The sequence below is a fragment of the Pan troglodytes genome, chromosome 9 (genome assembly GCF_028858775.2).
Source record: "Pan troglodytes isolate AG18354 chromosome 9, NHGRI_mPanTro3-v2.0_pri, whole genome shotgun sequence".
Lineage (NCBI taxonomy): Eukaryota > Metazoa > Chordata > Mammalia > Primates > Hominidae > Pan > Pan troglodytes.
Window position 1 is genome coordinate 13,126,546 of NC_072407.2, and position 21,212 is coordinate 13,147,757.

Sequence of the window (21,212 nt, forward strand, 5' to 3'; positions counted from 1 at the left end):
CAGAGGGGAAGATTTCACTTTATTGTTACATCAGTCTCACAAATGAAACCAACACAGCCAGAAACACTGAAAGGATAAAGTGCCAATGCAGAGAGGCCTGGCAACAGAAGGAGGGAGGAATCCAGTTCGTCTCCTCCACGTCCCCAGCCTGGCAATATATTTCTATTACACAAGAGTGAGGGCAGCTGACATACCAGGCAACCCATTGTATAGACACTTTGAGCTAAGAAATAGAAAATTGTACCAGGTAGGGTCTGTGCAGGGCAAGAAAATAGAAAAAAGTCAGAAAATGTTATTTTCCCGAGTCAGGCATGGAAATATCAAATGATAAAACCAGTATTTTTCAAACTCTGTTATTTGGGATAGACATCTAATAAGGAATGAGACAGGTCTGGTGCTTCATGCTACTGCCTATTTTCAGAACTATGACACCCTTTCTCCCACACCCTCAATGTAAGGTACCAGAATTTTTTAGGACTCCTGGGAAAAACTGACCTCACCTTCTTACCTTCTCAGCCCCCAAAAATTAGACCCAGTGCTCCCTCATGCACATCAAGGAGATATGAGCTAGGAGAATAATCAACTTGGAGGCATTTAAAGAAAGTGAATGAAGGCCGGGTGCGGTGGTCACGCCTGTAATCCCAGCACTTTGGGAGGCTGAGGTGGGCGGACCACAAGGTCAGGAGATCAAGACCATCCTAGCTAACACGGTGAAACCCGTCTCTACTAAAAATACAAAAAATTAGCCAGGCGTGGTGGCAGGCGCCTGTAGTCCCAGCTACTTGGGAGGCTGAGGCAGGAGAATGGCATGAACCCGGGAGGCGGAGCTTGCAGTGAACCGAGATCGTGCCACTGCACTCCAGCCTGGGCAACAGAGTGAGACTCTGTCTAAAAAAAAAAAAAAAAAAAGAATAAACCAGCAGGAACCTTCAACATGCCTCACTGTGGCTAAGAGTCAAGGCTCAGAGTAGAACTTTCAAGTAGGGAAGTAAAGGGTGAGCTTTACTTCAACTTAGTACCAGGATAAGAGGCAGGCCAAAGTATTGCCATGAAAGGTAGGGAAGGAGCATGGAGAGGCCTCAGTGGAAAGGTACAAATCCCCGCTAGGTAAGAGAATGGGGTGTTGCTAGAGGGAGTGCTGAAGGCTGGTAACCCCGGGATCACCCCTCATGAGCTTTAGATGTAGCCTCCCAACCATGGCTGTGCTTAGCTTCCTATCTAGCTTCTTTAGGTAGAGGCTGATAGGAAGGGGGCCTAGGGAATGACCCCATGACAACTGACTGCAGTATGGCTGCCTAGTTGTTCAAATGATAGTCACCAAGTTCCTAGGCTTTAGGGAGCTTCTGTGAGGCCCAAATCATTCAGAGTTCCAAAGGGCTGTTCAGTAGGGGCAGTTGCTGAACACCAGACAAGGTAGTTGGTAGTACTTGGCAAAGTTCAAAGTGGGATCCTTTAAACAAACACTCTGAGAACTACTGCTATGACACAGGGTAGACTTGGGAATATCTTAAAGGGATACCCACAGCTAGCTATTTTTCTGACTTGTCCAAGCACTTCTATGACCAAACTGAAGGGGAGATTCCATTATAGACACCTGTGTGCCTAATGTGACACCCCAGTCAAAAAGCTTCAAGAAACCTTGTATTCTCCCCAACCTTTGACAGGGGTCAGGAAATACTGGGCAGTTATAAAAAGTTGTCCTTAACATTGCCGGCTCCTGCTCTGCCTCTTTCCTTGTATCAGGACAGAACTGAACATCTCAATTCCCTGCCTGAAAATGTCATTCCCTGCCTCCCAGAAAGGTTTATCTAGATAGGCCTCTCCACCAATTGATTCTACTCAGTCTACTCCCTTCTATTCTGGCCTTGCTCTTTTTTTTCCCCCATCTTTCTCTACTCCTGGTTTCCAGCTACTTCAGTCCTTGACAGACACATAATAGGATGGGCAGAAATGCTGATCGGATCTTGGGAGTAATCAATGTCTGACAGTGACACTCTGATTTACTTAAGCCTTCAATTCCATATCAGAGAGGGATTAATATTCCTCTGTCTGTGGTTCCTCCTTTCCTCCAAGAGGTTCACAGTGAGAAACCATTTCATTCATCTTTGTACGCTCGTTTTTAGGCACCAAGATGAGGGCCTAAATGTGACAGTTTGGGGCAAGGAACTTTTAGTGGGCTTGGCACACAGGAGGGAGAGCTACCCAAATCATCCTAGCATCCATCTCCAGAGAATATTCCTCCCATGCTCTGCCTTTTTTTTTTTTTTTTTAAACACATTCTCACCTCTTTGCCCTCCTGTTAAAGGCTTGAATACAAATGCAGCAGCATGGGAGTCTTGGCTTGGAAATCAGGTCTGTGTTCTTGGTCCCTTCAGTCACTGACCTAATATATGAACTTAGACAATTCACTTGCCTCTCTGGACCTTTAAATGAAAGTTAAACTGTAATGGATGATGTCCCTGGGCTCTTTCACATAATCCATACTTGAGAAATCAATGAATCAATTTGAAGAAACTCTAATTCTAAGACATAGGTATCCTGGCACCTGTTTGAAACAGCTGAAAGGAGGTAAAGGTCAGGTTCCTGTTTATTATACATTTAGCTATAGGAAAAGAAGCACATATATCTATGGAGACACAGAACCTGGCAGCCCCTATACTTGACTAATAAAAGCAAATTCCTGGAAGAAGCAGAGAAATAGGCCACAAGTGAGACTGGCAGTGTCAAAAAAGGTCTATAAGTTAAGTGATCAAAGTAGTAAAAAACAATGGCCATAACCAGACAAGATCTCTAAGCATAGACTATAGTCTAGAGAGGTCTGAATGGGAAGGAGCCCCTGGGGCTTCTATTAGATGGAAGGACTTGGTCCACAGCAAGTCACTACGGCATTTGGTTCAAACCCAGTTTTCTCAATCTGTCAACCCGGTGTGTATGCACACGTGCAGACATGCTGCAGGCTGTAGTTATGCTTCTGAAGTGCTGAAATGAGAAATAAATATCAGGAGAAATAATGCCAAATTCAAAAAAAGTTAAGCTGAAGGCAAGTAAAATTTTGCTTTCAAAGCTAGTCATTTCCCTACCACTCTGTGTGGCATCACCATTGCTCATTCTGATGTGTGCACTACAGAGTTTTGTGGGGTGATGAACTCTGGGTGTGGGGAAGGGTGGATTTGTAGTATAATTGAAAGCCAAAGACAGGATACAACCCCATGTCCTGTCTGAGAACCACCACCACCCTGCTCGCAGCTGATGACAAATGGATGTGACTTGATCTGACCCATTTGGGCACTCACTTGTCTTCATTCAAAGAGACTGTCTCCACAAAAGGGATTTCTTCCTTGTCTGTCTTCCCCATGATCAGCCGGTGCTTATCCAAGTTTATGATGCACTGAAAACAGGTAACTTGTCAGTGATACCACTATGAGTTCCTGTGTAAGAGGATACCTGCCTCAGAGAGGAAGTATCAAGGGGTAAGTGGAGTCAATCTTACCTTCAGAGATCGGAGAGTCTGTAGACCAAGGGACAAGTTTTTCTCATTGTCATCTAATAAAAACAAAAAAATGATTAAGATTTAGCCATTTCCATGCTTGCTTAGAAGTTGGCCTAATCACTATTAGGTTCCACCCATCCATCCAATAACATCCAATAAACATATATTGAGCATGCGTTATTTTTATTTTATTATTTTTTTTATTTTTTGAGATGGAGTTTCGCTCTTGTTGCCCAGGCTGGAGTGCAGTGGCGCAATCTCGGCTCACTGCAACCTCTGCCTCTCAGGTTCAAGCAATTCTCCTGCCTCAGCCTCTGGAGTAGCTGGGATTACCAGCACCCACCACCACACTTGGCTAATTTGTGTATTTTTAGTAGAGACAGGGTTTCGCCATGTTGGCCAGGCTTCTCTCGAACTGACCTCAGGAGATCCACCCGCCTCAGCCTCCCAAAGTGTTGGGATTACAGGCATGAGCCACCGCGCCTGGCCGAGCATGTGTTATATTAAGTAATTTTCCTAGATCATTAAACTTACAAGGCAATAGAGCCAAGATTCAAACCCAGGTCTTTTTTACTCTAAAGGACAAAGGCCTTTACACAAAAACCAAGAACTTGGAGTAGTCAAGAGTAAAATGTAGAGAAGTGTGGAAACTGGTGGGAAATTATCAAGGGATTTATGGCAAAGGAGTGAGTAAGTTGCTCTCTGTCTCTAACTAGTTCATGGAAAGCTCTCAAGGGACATTTTCACCTGTACATAAAAATGTGTTTTCTTGCTCCTTTTTTTTTTTCTTTCTTTTGAGACGGAGTTTCGCTCTTGTTGCCCAGGCTGGAGTGCAATGGCGCGATCTCTGCTCACTGCAAGCTCTGCCTCTCGGGTCCAAGCGACTCTCCTACCTCAGCCTCCCAAGTAGCTGGGATTAAAGGTATGCGCCACCAGTCCCGGCTAATTTTTTATTTTTAGTACAGACGGGGTTTCTCCATGTTGGTCAGGCTGCTCTCGAACTCCCAACCTCAGGTGATCTGCCCGCCTTGGCCCCCCAAAGTGCTGGGATTACAGGCGTGAGCCACTGCGCCCGGCCTCTTGCTCCTTGAATTTTTTTTTTTTTTTTTTTTGAGACGGAGTCTTGCTCTGTCGCCCAGGCTGGAGTGCAGTGGCGCGATCTCAGCTCACTGCAAGCTCCGCCTCCCAGGTTCACACCATTCTCCTGCCTTAGCCTCCCGAGTAGCTGGGACTACAGGCGCCCACCACCACGCCTGGCTAATTTTTTGTATTTTTAGTAGAGACGGGGTTTCACCGTGTTAGCTAGGATGGTCTCGACCTCCTGACCTCGTGATCCGCCCGCCTCGGCCTCCCAAAGTGCTGGGATTACAGGCATGAGCCACCGCACCTGGCCGAATTTTTTTTTATCTGACCTCCACATTTGTTTTACTGATTGATTCTCAACATGTCTTGAATGTAGCTCAGGGCCCATCTATTACTTTGGAGAACAAAAATTGGGACAAGGTCTACAGTACAGAAAAATGGGAACCATTTTGAAAAAGTCAATATTTACAGGCATGAGATGACATGAGGTTTTGTTGGGGGTAGGGAGAGGGTTTCCGTTAGGGTCCATAGGTCCAGCCCTCAATTCTGCTTACCAACCACAGCTGCTGGGCAGTCCAGGCGGAGGGAGCCCAGTGTGATCACTAGGTGCTCAATCTGGCCCACTACTTTGAGATGCCGGGGTAGAGAAAGCTTTTCTCCTTCATGCTTGTGGGATCTGACATGCTCCTTGAGTCTGTACCAAAGAGGAAGATACCAAAATCCCCTTGACAGAGATTCCTGGTAGAATCCTGCAATGCCTACCTTCTGACCTACAATTGGAATTCTCCAGGGATCTCCTGGGATTAATCTACAGAAAAGTGCTAGCCATCCTACATATGTTGTTCCAGCACTTTGTCCTAAACATGCCAGGGGGATATAAAAACACTAAAGACTCATCTCCCGTTCTCAAAAACCTTACATCACTTATGTGTATTGGTGAAGAGAGGGGAACTGATATATTCAGAGAATCCTATTCTGTATCCTACTGTCCCCACTATTGTGTGAGGCAATTGAGTTGACACATCCTTTTACCCATCTGTGAGTAACAGATACTAGAGGTCAGATTAATCCTAATTTTATAAGGTGCTTTGTTCAATGTGTAATTTTCTCATTGTCCTTTCTATTTCACTCTGTCTTCATCAGTCTGTCTTAGACTATAATGTTAATGGAGGCAAGTACTTATTTGGTAAGTGCACTGATATTCATATCAGCAAGGAATATCATGGAGAAAATCCTTGTTAATTTAACTTGTCTGTGCAGGGGAGGAAGGAAAGAAACAGTACCAAGGTTTCACATGTTACATAAGCTGATTGGAATAGCTAGCACCCGAGCTATTATGGGTTGGTGGATAAATACTTAATTATGGACTTTCTGTGCCAATACTTCTGCTTTCCTCTATTTCCTCTCTTTTGGTGTTATAGCCCATCCAAAAGAAAAATAATTGCAGTTTTACAGATGGTTATTAATTCCTCTGGAATCATGGCAGTCTGCTGCCTAATTATGCACCAGGACATTGTTAGTCTTTCTGGAACCATCATGTTGCACTATACTTTATATTTTTACCACACAAAAAGCTCAGGGCTGGGTGCAGTGGCTCACGCCTGTAATGCTAGCACTTTGGGAGGCTGAAGCGGGCAGATTGCTTGAGCCCAGGAGTTGAAAACCATCCTGGGCAACATGGCAAAACCCCCTCTCTACAAAAAATACAAAAAATTAGCTAGGCATAGTGGCGCACACGTAGTCCCAGTTACTCGGGAGGCTGAGGCAGGAGGATCACTTGAGCCCAGGAGGCGGAGGTTGCAGTGAGCTGAGATTGCACCACTGCACTCCAGCCTGGGCAACACAGTGAGGCTCCGCCACACAAAACAAACAAAAGAAACTACTGGCTAATTACCCTTATGATGGCCCAGGCCCAGTAGCAGCTGCAGTCCTATTCTCAGTTCTGATGGATGTTTCTTGGGGACCTGCAATGCATCCTCCAGAAAGACTCTGAGTAAGCTAAGCCCCACCACATCCCTACTTTTACTCATCTGGATGGAGTATACCAACAGGACAGCTCTTTTTAATTTGCTATCTAGTGGATCAGGGCAGGGCACACAATGAGCCAGAGGTCTCAGGCTCTCTCATTCAAGTTTAGAAGTCTTTGCTCAAAACTTAATAGGGTGAGTTAACAGAAAGCCAAAGGTTTCCCTGCTCACTGATTTCTCCCACTTGCCGGATAACCCACTACTCCTCCCCTCTACTAAGGATTCTGGTTCCAGCTGAGATCTGAACTCTGCATACTTCTCTTTGAGCTGCTGTAGAGACCCTCACCATCTCTAACCATAAAATAGAGTCAAGCGAAGAGTACAGTCACATCTAAGTTCCACTCAGCACAAGTGGCTACTTACCCCAATCTGTCCACACAGGCCAAAGAGATGAGATTATATAGGCAACCTGTGTCAACCAAGGCTTTCACATCCTTTCCAGCACACTGTGGGGAGGAAATGTACTGTTCAATAAGAGCCAGAGAAGCAAAAGGGAAAGGAGATGCAGACAGCAAGCAGCAGATGTCATATGAAAGGCAGGGTTGGAGAGCATCCTCCCAATTATGGGCTATAGTGTCCCATCTTTACCCACTGCTAAGTCTGCCTTTGACTGGCTCTTGTTCCTGCTGAATCCAGAGCTGACAGAAGATCCCCCAAAAACTCTAGGTGTTTCATGCTATACACCAAATAGCTCTTAATCTTTTTTAAAAAAATCACATACCCATTTGTAAATCTGATGAAAGCTTTGTTCCTTCTTCCCATAAAGATGCACATGCTTACAAAATGTTGCATACACTTCCAGTGTTGCATGGAGTGCCCCTTTTAAAACTCACTTATGAATTCCATGAGACCCACACTCTATAAAGTCAGGAGGAGAGGGCCCCACATCCTACTTTGCAGAAAACCCTGGAAAAGCTGTTCTCAGAACATTACCTGGCAAGAAACCAAAATCATGTCATCCTCCTCAGACTTCTTTAGCCCCTCAGACTTAGCCTGATTGAGTTTGTTCGTCTTAGAGGCCCAAGGGACACGGCCGCTTCGGAGCTTAGACAGGTTGGTTTCCATGAGGCGCCTCTGCAGAATATTATGAGGTTGCTTGAGGGATAGAAAGCAGAGACTTCTTAGTGACAGGCCACATCCCTCTTTCCCATTGTCCCCCAGGTGCCATAAAAATAATGAAGGAGCCTCCCATAACTGAGCTCTATCTTTGCTTCTTATTTATACTTCCTTCAAGTGAGGACTTCACTGGTATTGTCAGAGCAGGTACCATAAACCAATTTGCAGTAGGCCACCCTGAATGAATGAATATGCAAGATATGACACTGGGAAATGTGGAGAGGGCTGATAAATATTCTAGGGCTTAAGAGAACTGAGAACCCTTGTGATTTGGACTAACCTAGGCCTGCTACCTTTCTTCCCCTTACAAGAGCATTTCAAGGGAAAAGTGGTCTTAGTCTAAAGTAAGTAATCTCTGTATCTTCCTAGGTGACAGCAAATCACTGCCTTATAGAAAGGGCAGCTCATTTTCATAGGCTGAAGAAACTTAGCTAACACAGGTATTCAGAAGCTCTGCCTACTTCTGTGTCAAGTCTCACTCTCTTATCTTTCAGATGCAGCCTGCAGAAGCCTTAGTGGCTGGCTGTCCTGTGGACTGAGTCACCCATGGGTGGATAGGGTGAAAAGACAGGAATTCACACTTGCTGAGCAAGCCTCTCAGCAGACACACTTTGAAACCTGACAGAACACACAAGAATCATCGATGCTGGCATCCCCTGGACCTCAAAACACTGGTTTCTCCTGCCCTATCTTGTCATCCATTTCCCTTCCCTTCAATGGCCCAAAAAGTGGAGGTATGAAGGGGAAAGACACTGACCAAGAAGCAGGGGACTTAATTAGACCTTATATGCATGCCAGGATGCCTAATGTTAAGAAGCAGAATGAGAAGTGTGAGTTTAAGTCTACACTTTGATAGAGCTTAGGAGAGTTCCTAGGGCAGATATAATCATGCTCCACTGTTTCTATTCAAAGTGGCCTCCAGAAAGTTTAAGATATCTCTTGAAAAGAAATCCTTTGACTGGAGAAATTTGTATACACAAATATCTTATGTCCCGGCTACAATACCATTTAAAATCCCTCAAAGGAGAGTGTTTAACCTAAAATCCCTCAAAGGAGAGTGTTTCACCCCAAGTTTCTATCTAACATATACCAGATGACACTCTCATTCTATGGGGAAGGAAGTCACTCTTAGAAGCCCAGAGCCTAGAACCTTTCAAGGGGAGGGGCTGGCACTGGAGGTCTTCAGTGTATCTGCCACCTTTCAGATTCCTAAGGAAGAATGCAGTCACAGCCATGACTCATTGTAACCCTAGTGAGATGAAGAAATGGATTCCCAAAATACACTGATTCTTGGCAAAGCACATTCTAAATTGGTATCTTTGGGAAAAGTGGAGGGAGAGGCACTTGTAAAGAAAATGAGAGCTTCTTAGCTTGACTAGGAGCTAGAGGAAGTGCTAACTCTGTCAGATTTTGTGATGCAACACTGGGATAATGCTTTGCTTCTCAAAAGAAATGAAAATGTTTCATTCGAATCTCTCTCACCAATAAGAATGGATTCCTAGCTCAAGCCATACTAAAGCAGGGTGTTTGTTTCTGTTACATCCATGATTACCAGGACCAACTCAGATAAAACTGGACTTGTAGAAGTGAAGATTGGAAGGAGTTTCAAAGACCACCTAAACAAAGCCCTCTTACCTAAAGTTTGGGGATGTCTTCCTACATTGGTCTTGCTAAACACTTTATCTGGTTCTTAATCTTGCAAAGGAACCTAATCATTAGTGGACAGATGAGACAAACGAGGGAAGTTCTGAAATCATTATGCTTGAATTCATCCCTTTTCTGTATTTTCCTCTCTTTCTACTGGATTCTTCTTCCAAAAGTTATAAAACATACTAAAAGTTCCTAGATATTGGGGAGAAAACTCCTCCACAAAATGTCAGATCCTGCTGCCTTTACTCTACAGCCTCCTTTAATCACCCTCCTTATCTGGAATGGTCTTTTAAAAAAAAGACTAAACCATGACATCTATTTTCTGATATCCCATATTTTCTTCACTGAGATCACTTCTTATCCCATACCAATAATTACCTCTGATTTCCAAATACAATAGACATTTTCAGCCTTAATTTTACCAGACTTTTCTAGTGCATTTGGCCCTGCTGACTATTCCTTTACTTGTTCTTTAGTAACCAAAAAAGGTTCAAACACATGCTCAATGTAAAATACTTAAGTATCACTGAAATATATAAAATAAAAAGCAAAGGCCAGGCACGGTGGCTCACGCCTGTAATCCCAACACTTTGGAAGGCCGAGGCAGGCGGATCTCTTGAGCTCAGGAGTTCGAGACCAGCCTGTCCAACATGGCAAAACCCCGTCTCTACTAAAAGAAAAAATACAAAAATTGGCCAGGCATGGTGGCATGCACCTTTAATCCCAGCTACTAGAGAGGGTGAGACAGGAGAATTGCTTGAACCCAGGAGGCCGAGGTTGCAGTGAGCCTAGATCGCACCACTGCACTCCAGCCTGGGCAACAGAGCAAGACTTTATCTCAAAACAATAAATAAATGAACAAATACATAAATAAATAAAATTAAAAGCAAAAACCTCCCCAATCTCTCAAACCCTTCTCAGTCCCACTCCCAACAAATAATGACCATTAAATTTAGAAATATATCTTTCAAAAAATATTAATACATTTATAAATATATAAAAGACTAACTATACTATAAAACTGTTCTGAAATTTTCTATTTTCATTTAATATATAAAAGCATTTTCTGTCCAGGTGCGGTGGCTCACACCTGTAATCCCAGCACTTTGGGAGGCCAAGGCGGGCGGATTGCTTGAGCCCAGGAGTTCAAGACCAGACTGGGCAACATGGTGAAATTCTGCCTCTACAAAAAATACAAAAATTAGCCAGGCATGGTAGTGCACACCTGTAGCCCCAGCTACCTGGGAGGCTGAGGTAGGAGACTAATTTGAGCCTAGAAGGTGGAGGTGGTAGTGAGCCAAGATCACACCACTGCACTCCAGCCTGGGCAACAAAGCGAGACCCTGCCTCAAAAAAAAAAAAAAAAAAAAAGTAAGACTAGATAGATAGTGATGAAAACAGTTAATTAAGAAATAGCAGTATCACCATTTACTTGGAGATATGGAGATCCCTAACACAAGCAACAGCTTTAAATTTTTAAAAGTTTTAAATTATTTACATTTTTAAAAATTTTAAATAAAAATATACCCCATGTAGCAGAAAAGAGTTCAGCCACAAGAAAAGCCAACTTACAGTAGTTTAAATGGAGATTTATTTTTCTGACATAACAAGAAGTCTAGACATAGAAGCTGCTGATACTAACTCAGCAGCTTAACAACTTCAGGGCTATTGACTCTGTTAATTCTCTTGGACATTCCTTCATGGTCACAGATGAATACCCCAGCTCCAGGCATTATATCCACATTCAAGAAATGAGGAAGGAGGAGGGACTACACTAACACCATCAATTGCTTTTATCAGAAAAGGAAAAGCTTTCCCAGAAGTTCCTTCAGCAGTTTTTTGCCCATATCTTCTTGGTCAGAACTCATATGGCCACTCCTAGCTCTAACAGACATTGGGAGAGAATTTAGGTTTTATAATCTCTATAGAGGAGTTCAGCATATAGAAAAGGGCTAAGGATGGGTGATAATTTAGCCAACTAACAGTGTCTGCCAGATGCAAAAACTAAAGCATGTGCACACACACAATGTAACTTAGGCAGGTATAATGCCAGGTTATCTTATAACCAGCTTAGCATCTATTTTCTTATGTCTGCCCTACTTTCTGCATTTTAAAATAGCACATCCTTGACAGACAAGTTTGTGGTATAAACATACCTTAACTATTTACTAATGGGCATTTAGATTATTTTCATATGTTTGCCATTAGAAACAATGCTGCAATAAACTCAACATTTCATTTATCCTGAAACGCTCCTCCACTGGCCTCTAAAACCACCTGTTTATTCTGTTCCTGTCTCTCTCACTGGTTCCTTTGCCTATGTTCATTTCTTAAATGTTAGTGTTCCTCATCGCTCTATCTTTGGTCCTTTGTCACTCTACATATACTCCCAGGGCAATTTTATCTGTTTTCATTGCATAAATTACTACCTTTATAATGATGACTCTATCTCATGTCCAGATGTCACCTCAATTCTAGACCCATAGATCCAACTGCCTTTTTCAACTTCTCTACTTAGATATTCCACAGGCACTTCAAATGTAACTTATCCCACTGATATTTTCTATCAAACTTGCGCATTCTCCCTTATTCCCTATCTCGGTGGGTGAAATTCTGCCTCCTCTTATTTTCTTCTTCATTTACGTTACTGCTAAGCCCAATCTCCTAACATTACTTTCATGGTCCTCTTCCCCCACAGTGGTTCTCTTGCTAGTTGTAACAAAGAAAAATCCTCAATTTAGCATTCAAGACCTTCCACTACCATTCATCCTCCTTCCCAATCTCATCTTTTTAATTACTACTCCATGAAGGCTTTCTGCTTTCAGCAAATTACCACTTGTCACATATTAGCTTGGGCAAATCACTAACCTCTATGAGCATTACTTTTCTCCAAACCTTACTCTCTTGATCAGTCATAAAGGAGGTTTGAGCTCCAAAGACTTGTTCAGTTTTAACATATTGGGTTAATTCCTTTCCAGCAACCTTGGTAAGTGGCACCACCATACATCCATTCTTGATTTTTTCATTTCCTGACCTCCCATCAAAAGTGCTATTGTACTCTGAAACACACCTGGAATTGATCTGCTTCTCCCCATCTTTACTACTTCCAATCTAATCCAAACCACTATAATTTCTTATCTGTACTGTCACAGCCTCCTAACTTGCACTCTGCCTCTTCTTTTACCCTTCTCCAGTCCATTCTTTGCATGGAAACCAGAGTAAGCTTTTTAAAACATAAGTCAGGTAATACAGTACTTTACTCAAAACCCTTCAATGGCTTCCCATTGTTCTTCAGAAAAAATCCAAACTTTTTACCCTTCTCTATACAGCTCTGTACCAACTGGCCCTTGCCTCTCCTTCCATATACAAACCACTCTTCCTTTATTCATTCAAATTCAACACCATCCACACTCACTTCCTTGCTCAAAATTTCTTTCCCATTCCAATCCCTTTGCACCGGCTGTCCCCTCTGCCTGAAATGTTCTTCCCCTAACATTTCTAATAATTAGGTCCCTCTTATCTTCCAGGTCTCTGTTCAAATGTCATTTCCTCAGAGATACCTTCCTTGACCATACAACTTAAAGTAGGTAGGTCACCTTTTTAGTTACTAACAAATCTCACTATTTCTTTCATAGTAATTATCAATATGAAATTATTTTGTGTATTTACTTGTTTATATTTCACCCCTGCCCTACCAGCATGTTAACTGCACAAGGGCAGGGACCGTGACTGTCTTGATTTCAGCTATATCCTCAGCTCTTGACATAGTACTGAAAGAAATCTCTACCCCTTCTTTCTTCAAAAAGCCTTTTTTTCCGTTTTGTTTTTTTTTTTTGAGATGGAGTCTCACTCTGTCTCCCAGGCTGGAGTGCAGTGGCACAATCTTGGCTTGCTGAAATCTCCGCCTCCTGGGTTCAAGCAATTCTCTCACCTCAGCCTCTCCAGTAGCTGGACTACAGGTGCGTAGCAGCACACCCAGCTAATTTTTGCCTTTTTAGTGGAGATGAGGTTTCACCATGTTGGCCAGGCTGGTCTCAAACTCCTGACCTCAGGTGATCCACTTGCCTTGGCCTCCCAAAGTGCTGGGATTACAGGTGTGGGCCATCACACCCAGCCAAAAAGGCTTTCTTGATTAATATCATTGAATTCTTTCTTTCAGAATCCCTTCAATACTTGTATATTAAAGAGTTTGTACTATTTGTATCCCCAGTCTATGACTGTTTTATAAATATGGTTAAGTGGTTCTCATTTGTTTATTGACATATTGGCTTTCCAAGGGCTGTCCTGTCTTTCAAGATACACAGTACTGACCAGGTGCACTGGCTCTTGCCTATAATCCCAGCACTTTGGGAGGCTGAGGCAGGACTGCTTGAGGCCAGGACTTTGAGACCAACCTAGCAACACAGTGAAATTGTGTCTCTACAAAAACAATTTTTTTAATTAAAAATTTTAAAAATTTAAAAATTAGCTGGGCATGATGGCACACGCCTGTAGTCCCAGCTATTTGGGAGCTGAGGTGGGAGGATCACTTGAAGCCAGGAGTTCAAGGCTGCAGTGAGCTATGATCACGACACTGCACTTTAGCCTGGGTGACAGAGTGAGACTCTGTCTCAAAAAAAGAAAAAAGGAGGCCAGGCACAGTGGCTCATGCCTGTAATCCCAACACTTTGGGAGGCCGAGGCAGGTGGATCACGAAGTCAGGAGATTAAGACCATCCTGGCCAATGTGGTGAAACCCTGTCTCTACTAAAAATACAAAAATTAGCCAGGTGTGGTGGTGGGTGTCTGTAATCCCAACTACTGGGGAGGCTGAGGGAGGAGAATCGCTTGAACCCGGGAGGCGGAGGTTGCAGTGAGCTGAGATCGCACCACTGCACTCCAGCCTGGTGAGAGAGCGAGACTCCATCTCAAAAAAAAAAAAAGAAGAAAGAAAAAAGGATACACAGTACTAATTTGCTAGATGGATGCTGCAGATACCCTGGTGGCCATTTAGACATAATTTTTAAGTCGTCTTTCTGACGTGGATTCTGCTTTATGCTAAACTTCAACAAGGCAGCTACTAACCTAAGCAGTCCCTGCTTCTCTACTCTTCCTGAAATGTAGCTGCTAGAGGCATCTAAACTCTAACCAGGCAAGTTCAAATATTCTGCCTCCATCACCATCAAGAGCTTCTAAAGGAAATGAACACTATGGGAAGTGCTGTATTCTGGGTGAAATAGCTACAGTTCCTCAATCTGGCACCCACACTGCTTAAACATCTCTTCTAACCAAACTATAGAGTTTGAAGAAAAGAGAGGTGAGAGGAATCAGACTATAGTGCAGGATACCATAGAATCACAATTTGAGCAAGAACTTTAAAGGCACTCTCTCAATCCCTTTACCCAAGCTACCCAGACAGAAACTAATGGATTTCTGTGGTCCACAGAATGAACCAAACTAGAAAACAGAGGAAATGGTAGGGGTCTGCTTTCTTTGTAGCATTTATTCCCAAGAGAGAAATCCAAGGTCACTAGCTAGCCACAGAGCCACAACTAGAGCTTAGTTAGAACGAGGGTCATGGATACCATTCACTTTTTCTTTTACCCCAAAAGGGCCTGAAATCATTCTACTCCATTTTAGTCCTCATACACAGTCTATAGATAAACATGGACTCCTGAGTCAAGCCCAGTATACATGTCTCTATCTCTGACCTTGGAAATCCAAAAGGTCACCAATATTTGTGCCTTCTCTTTGCTTACTAGCTGAGTATATAACACGTGACCCATTCTACCCCATGGAAACACAAACAGATTGTTCTTCAGTTTGCAGTTGCTCAAAAACATAAGGCAGGCTGTTACACTGCCCCAGGCCTTCTGTGTTCTATTTCTTTGCCTTTGCTCATGACCCAACAAACAACCTATTCCTCATTATTATCTGTTTTGTGGATTAGTCTGAGATAATGGTTTCTCAGCTGTTCATGGAGGCTGCATTTTGTTAGAAAGGATTCACAAATGGGCAAGGAATTAGACCAGATAACCTGTAAAATTCTTCCTACTCTGAGGTTCTACAAAGCACACTCTAGAGGCAGCCTTCTCTCCATACCATCTCACAGTCAGCTGGCTCAAAGGGAATGGTAAAGGTGTAAATAGATGCCGGTCTCCATCCTTATCATCACATCAGGTTAGAGAAATCACTTCTTCCACTGGACTCCTCTGGCACATTTGACTATTACATCTTGGCAACTAGCACAGGCTTTCTGGTGCTGTTACTTATCTTCTTCTAGAATTGTCTATTCAGCATCTACATTTAAGTAACTAATTGGGACCCTAAACTTGTTCAAAAATCAAACTCTTCATTCTTTTTTTTTTTTTTTTTTTTTTTTTGAGACAGAGTCTCGCTCGCTCTGTCGTCCAGGCTGGAGTGCATTGGCACGATCTCGGCTCACTGCAAGCTCCGCCTCCTGGGTTCACAACATTCTCCTGCCTCAGCCTCCCGAGTTTCCCGAGTAGCTGGGACTACAGGTGCCCGCCACCAGGCCTGGCTAATTTTTTGTATTTTTTAGTAGAGATGGGGTTTCACCGTGTTTGCCAGGATGGTCTTGATCTCCTAACCTCGTGACCTGCCCGCCTCGGCCTCCCAAAGTGCTGGGATTACAGGCATGAGCCAGCGCGCCCAGCCCGCAAACTCTTCATTCTTATTTGCCATCCTCAACCTGCTCCCCCCTGCAAGTCTTATCCACTTCAGTAAGTGATAATTCTGTTCTTCCAATGGCTAGGTTAAAAACCTCGTGGTCTTCTTTGATTACTCTTTCACTCTTAATCCAATGCATCAATTACATTTGTCAGCTCTGCCTTCAACATATATCCAGAACCCGATCCTTCCTCGTCTCCTTCACAGCTTATCACACTGCTCTGAGGTACCATCACCTCTCACTTCAACTACTGTATAATAGCTTCCTAATCAGTCTTCCTGCTTCATCTACTCTTGCCCCTTTACAGTGTAACCCACATAGTAGCCTGAGTAGTCTTTTTGTAAAATAAGTCGTATCATATCACCCCTCTGCTCAAAATATTCCACTCGTTTCCAATCTCAGGTTAAAACCCAAATGCATAGGTATGCGCTGAAAAGAGTGGAAAATAAAAAAATAAAAAATAATTTTTAAAAACCACCCAAATGCCTGCACAATGGCCTCCTACTACATCTCTGATGTTATCTTCTATCACCCTTCCCCTTGCTCATTTTGATCTAGCTACACTGGTCCTCTTACAGTTCTTCAGTTATATCAAGCACAGTGACGCCTCAGTCCTTTGCACTTGCTGTTCCTTCTGCCTAGAACACTCTTCCCTGAGAAACTTTGCTCCTTAATTCCCTTCAGTATCTCCTCAAATGTAATCTTATCAGATAGGCCTTCCCGGACAACCCTGTACAAAATAGCCAGACTCCACCCCACCCCAGTCACTGCCTTCCCTATTCCCCTTACCCTGATTTATTTTCTCCATAGAAAATATTTATTATTATTACCTTATATACATTTACTTAATTTTACTTTCTGCCTCCTCCTCCAAGAATGAAAGTTCCGTCAAGGCAGGAACTCAGTTTTGGTTCACTATTATATCTCCAAGGCTTAAATTATTGCATGACATATGTAGTAGGTACTCAATAAATATTTGTATATTAAATTAACTGATCTGTCCTTCCCTGCCCCCTAACCTATAAACCTGTTTATAATGAGAAACTTTTCTGTCTTCCTATTTGTGTCCTAGCCCCTAGACTGTGTCCTGAACACAGCAAGTATTCAAATAATGTTTGCTATTACGAGGATGCAATCACGACTCTGCAAATCTTCAGTTTGTGCCAGATCTTGGTGTTATACTGGTATTTCACGCTTCTCTTCTAAGCCTCTGAAATTCTCCAGCCCATGATTTGTGGTGATACGGATAGCTAATCTATAGGGCACACCACACAGACCTGCTCTAATAGACAGAGATTCTGTTCAGGTATTTTATGGTAAGTTTGCTTTACTGTGTTCAACCATCTTTCCCCCAGCGTCATTCCTAATTCTAGTCAGTTTTGAAAAAGCATTTAGCTATGATCAGAAGCAATCATATGTAGGAAAGAAAAACTCTATTGCCAGACAAGTAAGAATATGGCCTAATGTATACAGGTAAGTATAATATCATTTAGGAAAGACAGCATATTACCACATAACATGACTGTTTTTAAAAATTAAAAAGTCCTTAGCACAATGAGAAAAACTTTTATGAACCTGGTAGCTAAAACAAGATAAATTACAATAGGCAAATTTCCAAGAACGGAGATGTTTTTCTCCAGCTTCATTGAGTTAAAAAAAATAAATAAATCAGGGCTGGGTGTGGTAGCTCATGTCTGTAATCCCAGCACTTTGGGAGGCTAAAGTGGGCAGATCGCTTGAGACCAGGAGTTCAAGACCAGCCTGGGCAATATGGCAAAATCCCATCTCTACAAAAAATACAAAAGTTAGATTGGTGTTGTGGTGTGCACCTGTAATCCTAGCTACTCAGGAGGTTGAGGTGGGAGGATCTCTTGAGCCTGCGAGGTCGAGGCTGCAGTAAGATGTGGCTGCAGCTGCATTCCAGCCTGGGCAATAGAGTGAGAACCCGTCTCTTAAAAAAAAAAATCAAATATAATATTACTCACTCATATCTCTGGTTTTAGTTCTTAATCTAATACAGAATGAACAATACAAGATAAAAGGATAAAAGCAAAAGGGCCAGACAAAAATATAATTTCCACAGAAGACTTTGTATCAGCCAACTCCAGATACACAGGAATAGGCAAAGGCACTTTCCTGGGGCCAAGAGAACATGACCCCCTTTGATTTCCTATGGTTGCCTTCTGCCAGTCCTAAAAGAGCTGGCAGGCTGGTATCAAGCAGTGAACATTACAGAAACAGCATAGTAAGAGGTAGATAATTCAGAAATCCCAGCGGTATAATTCAAATATAGGTTGCTGGTATGAGGAAAAACAACCTACAATCTTCACAAACCCAAAAGTCAATAACAACTAATTTCTCCTCTCTCTTCCTTATCTCCCTCTGATGCTATCCTCTCCCTTTTCTTGGACTCCTTCTATCGAGATTATACTATAAACTACTCCAAGTAAGAACTATTCAATTAATTTTAGCATCCTCCAAATTTCCCTTGCAGTGAGAGAAAATTGAGTCAACACTGGTCTATCCCAGATGTATTTATAAAGTAAAAGAATAATAATGTACTTCTAAGGTCACTTCTAAGATTGTACTAAGGCTGCAACAACAGTTCCAAGAGAGTTTAAGCATGCTGCCTCACCCCAGCGCTTGCGGCTCTCCTAGCCCTACCTCGGTCTGCCTTGGTTTCTGTAACCTGGCTGTTCTGTGCAATCACTTGTACATTACAGGTGTGAAAACAGTGAGAGAGGGAAATCAACTCCATGACGGTGGGGCACAGAAAGCATGAACCATGATTCAGAGCCTTACAGTCAACTGTCATGTGTATGTGTCATACTCAAGGCAATATCCCGCTTCTTGAGGCTCCTTCCTCTTTGCAGCCTGCTGCCTGTGCTGTATGCTGTCAGCCCTTTGTGACTCAACTGAGACAGACTGGAGTCAGGAAAGCGGATGGAATTCTTACACAGCATGAAGTAGTATAAGAAATCCTAGGCAGAAGGAAGCTCAGGTAGCTCTCAGGGCTAGGAAACTCCTCGACAACGAGGGACAACCAAATCCAGCATTAAAAACTCTGTATTTTAATTCTTCTCTTAATATACTACTTCCTTCTTTATTGATTGCTGAGCATTCTAGGAACTAGGATAGGATTATTTGGCCTGAAGGAAAGAATACTTCTCGAACCTGATTTGTTAAATGAATCGAGATTGCTTTAAAGTGAAAGAAGGGAAAAGAGAGTTATCTCTTTTGCAGGAGCACATTTCAATCACTTATCACTCTGGGTTAGCATAAATCAGATAAACTATCCTGTGGGTTGTGCAAAAAGCAAAACAAAACAAAAAAACACAACTTGTAAAAAAACAGAGCAAGGTAACTGAAGTAGACAAACCCTGCACAGAAGTAACTAATGGCAGGGAGGAGAAAAATTATACTGTGTATAATTTTTGTATATTATATTATACTGTGTATAATATAATGTACCTGTGTATCATTAGAGCTGTTAAATTAAAAAAAAAAAAAAAAAGGAAATGGATGCAGAAGCTCTGCCCTCCTGGGGCCAGAAATGGCAATTTCAGTGAACTAGGGCCGACAACCACATCCAAAATTAAATATTTCAAAAGCTTAAAATAAAAAGTACTAGAAAAATTATGCAGAGCACCTATTTCATTTGTTAAAAGACATTTAATTAGTGTTTCATATATTACCACCCAAATGAATAAAGCGATTGTGAAATTCAAGAAAACAATCAAACTACAAGAAAACTCCAGATAAAACTACAAAGTTAAACATAAACTTGGCCCAGGACCGCTACAGTGGCTGAGGGATGACAAATACAGTTCTTTATATTGGTAACCCTTAGCCATCCATCCCATTCTATAGAAAGAGGACAGTACCATCTTTGACCCCAGGCCCCCTGTCCTGAGGTGCTTCTACTTAATGCCAGGAACAACTGTGCTAGAAAAAAAGACTGCACCCACCCCAGCTCCAAATGCACACATGAGCTGGTCGGTGAGATGCGGCAGCCTGGCTTCCTCCCTCTACCCACCCCATGGGGGCGGGGCTGGAAGAGGAGAATGATGAAGAGATGTTGGGGGTTCAGGAAACCTTCACATCTGGCCCCTTTTCTCTCTCCCCACTCAGGATGGAAGGTCAAAGTTAGGACCAAAACTAGAGAAGTGGGTTTTGCACAGGGGGACAATGGATTCAACAAAAGTCCTCTGGATCTGGCAACTGTCAAAAAACCCTCTTTCCACTCCTTTCCCCCTCACGGAAAGCCATTAGGAATCACCTCTGTCTGGGTCATAGGAACAGCCACACAGCGTAGGAGGCACAAGCCCCGTGAACAAAATTCGGTATTAAGAATAAGGAAAAAGAAAGCAGACCCGAGGGCAAGAGGGCAGGGCAGGACCTCTTCCTTCTACTGGAGAAGAGACATCCAGGGAGGAGGCACAGCCGAGGGGAGCGCAAGCTAGAAAAGCTACGACGGAATCCCCACCGAAACCGCAGCAGGGGTACTGGAAGGGGAGGAATCCGCGACGCAGCGACCGCGAGCCAAGGGCAGCGGCGGGCCGGGCCGTGACTCAGTGAAAGCCGCAACGGCCGGGCCTCGGAAAACCGCGGGCGCGAAGCCGCCGGGGCCGGGGCGAGAACGGCGGCGGGGGCTCACCATGTCCTTGGACGAGCCCAGCTTCTTGAGGCCGTCCAGGGGCAGCAGGTCGGCGGAGTCCTTGTGGATGAACTGCACCGCCTGCTTCATCCGGCGCTGCTGTCGCAGCGACGCCGCCTCCCGCATGTCGGTCTCCTTGCGGCCGCCCTCAGTGAGGAGCCCTGAGTAAAACATCGCTGAGGCGCCGGCGGCCCGGTAGCCCACGGCCCCCCGGCAGCCTCAGCCTCGAGCTCCTCCAGCGCCGCAAGGGCCCCGAGCCGCGCCTTTTATAGCCGAGCGTGACGTCGCGGGGAGCAGCCAGTGCGCGCGCGGGGGGCGGGGCCGGCACAGAGTCCACGCCCCGCGCGGCTCCCCCGCGTCCGACGTCCCGCGTCCGGCGTCCCCTGCTCACCTGGTGGCAAAGCCGGCGAGGAGGCGGCGGCGCTGGTGGGACTGACTCGGCAGTCCGAGAATCCACCGCGGCCTCTTCACCCAACCGCCCCCTCCTGCGTGGGGGCCCCGCATCCCCTGGACTGGCGTG

At 43.8% G+C, this 21,212-nt stretch overlaps 1 protein-coding gene across 1 annotated transcript; it reads right to left on the reverse strand.

Moving 5' to 3' along the window:
• NRIP3 (nuclear receptor interacting protein 3) lies at nt 1-20,932 on the reverse strand. Its single transcript, XM_001168781.7, has 7 exons — nt 20,693-20,932; nt 7,534-7,695; nt 6,964-7,046; nt 5,128-5,267; nt 3,491-3,543; nt 3,294-3,388; nt 1-2,979 (listed from the first exon to the last, which is right to left on the reverse strand). The coding sequence occupies exons 1-7, from the start codon at nt 20,864-20,866 to the stop codon at nt 2,964-2,966; spliced, it is 723 nt and encodes a 240-aa protein (XP_001168781.1). The 5' UTR covers nt 20,867-20,932; the 3' UTR covers nt 1-2,963.
• Between the last annotated feature and the right edge of the window lie 280 nt (nt 20,933-21,212).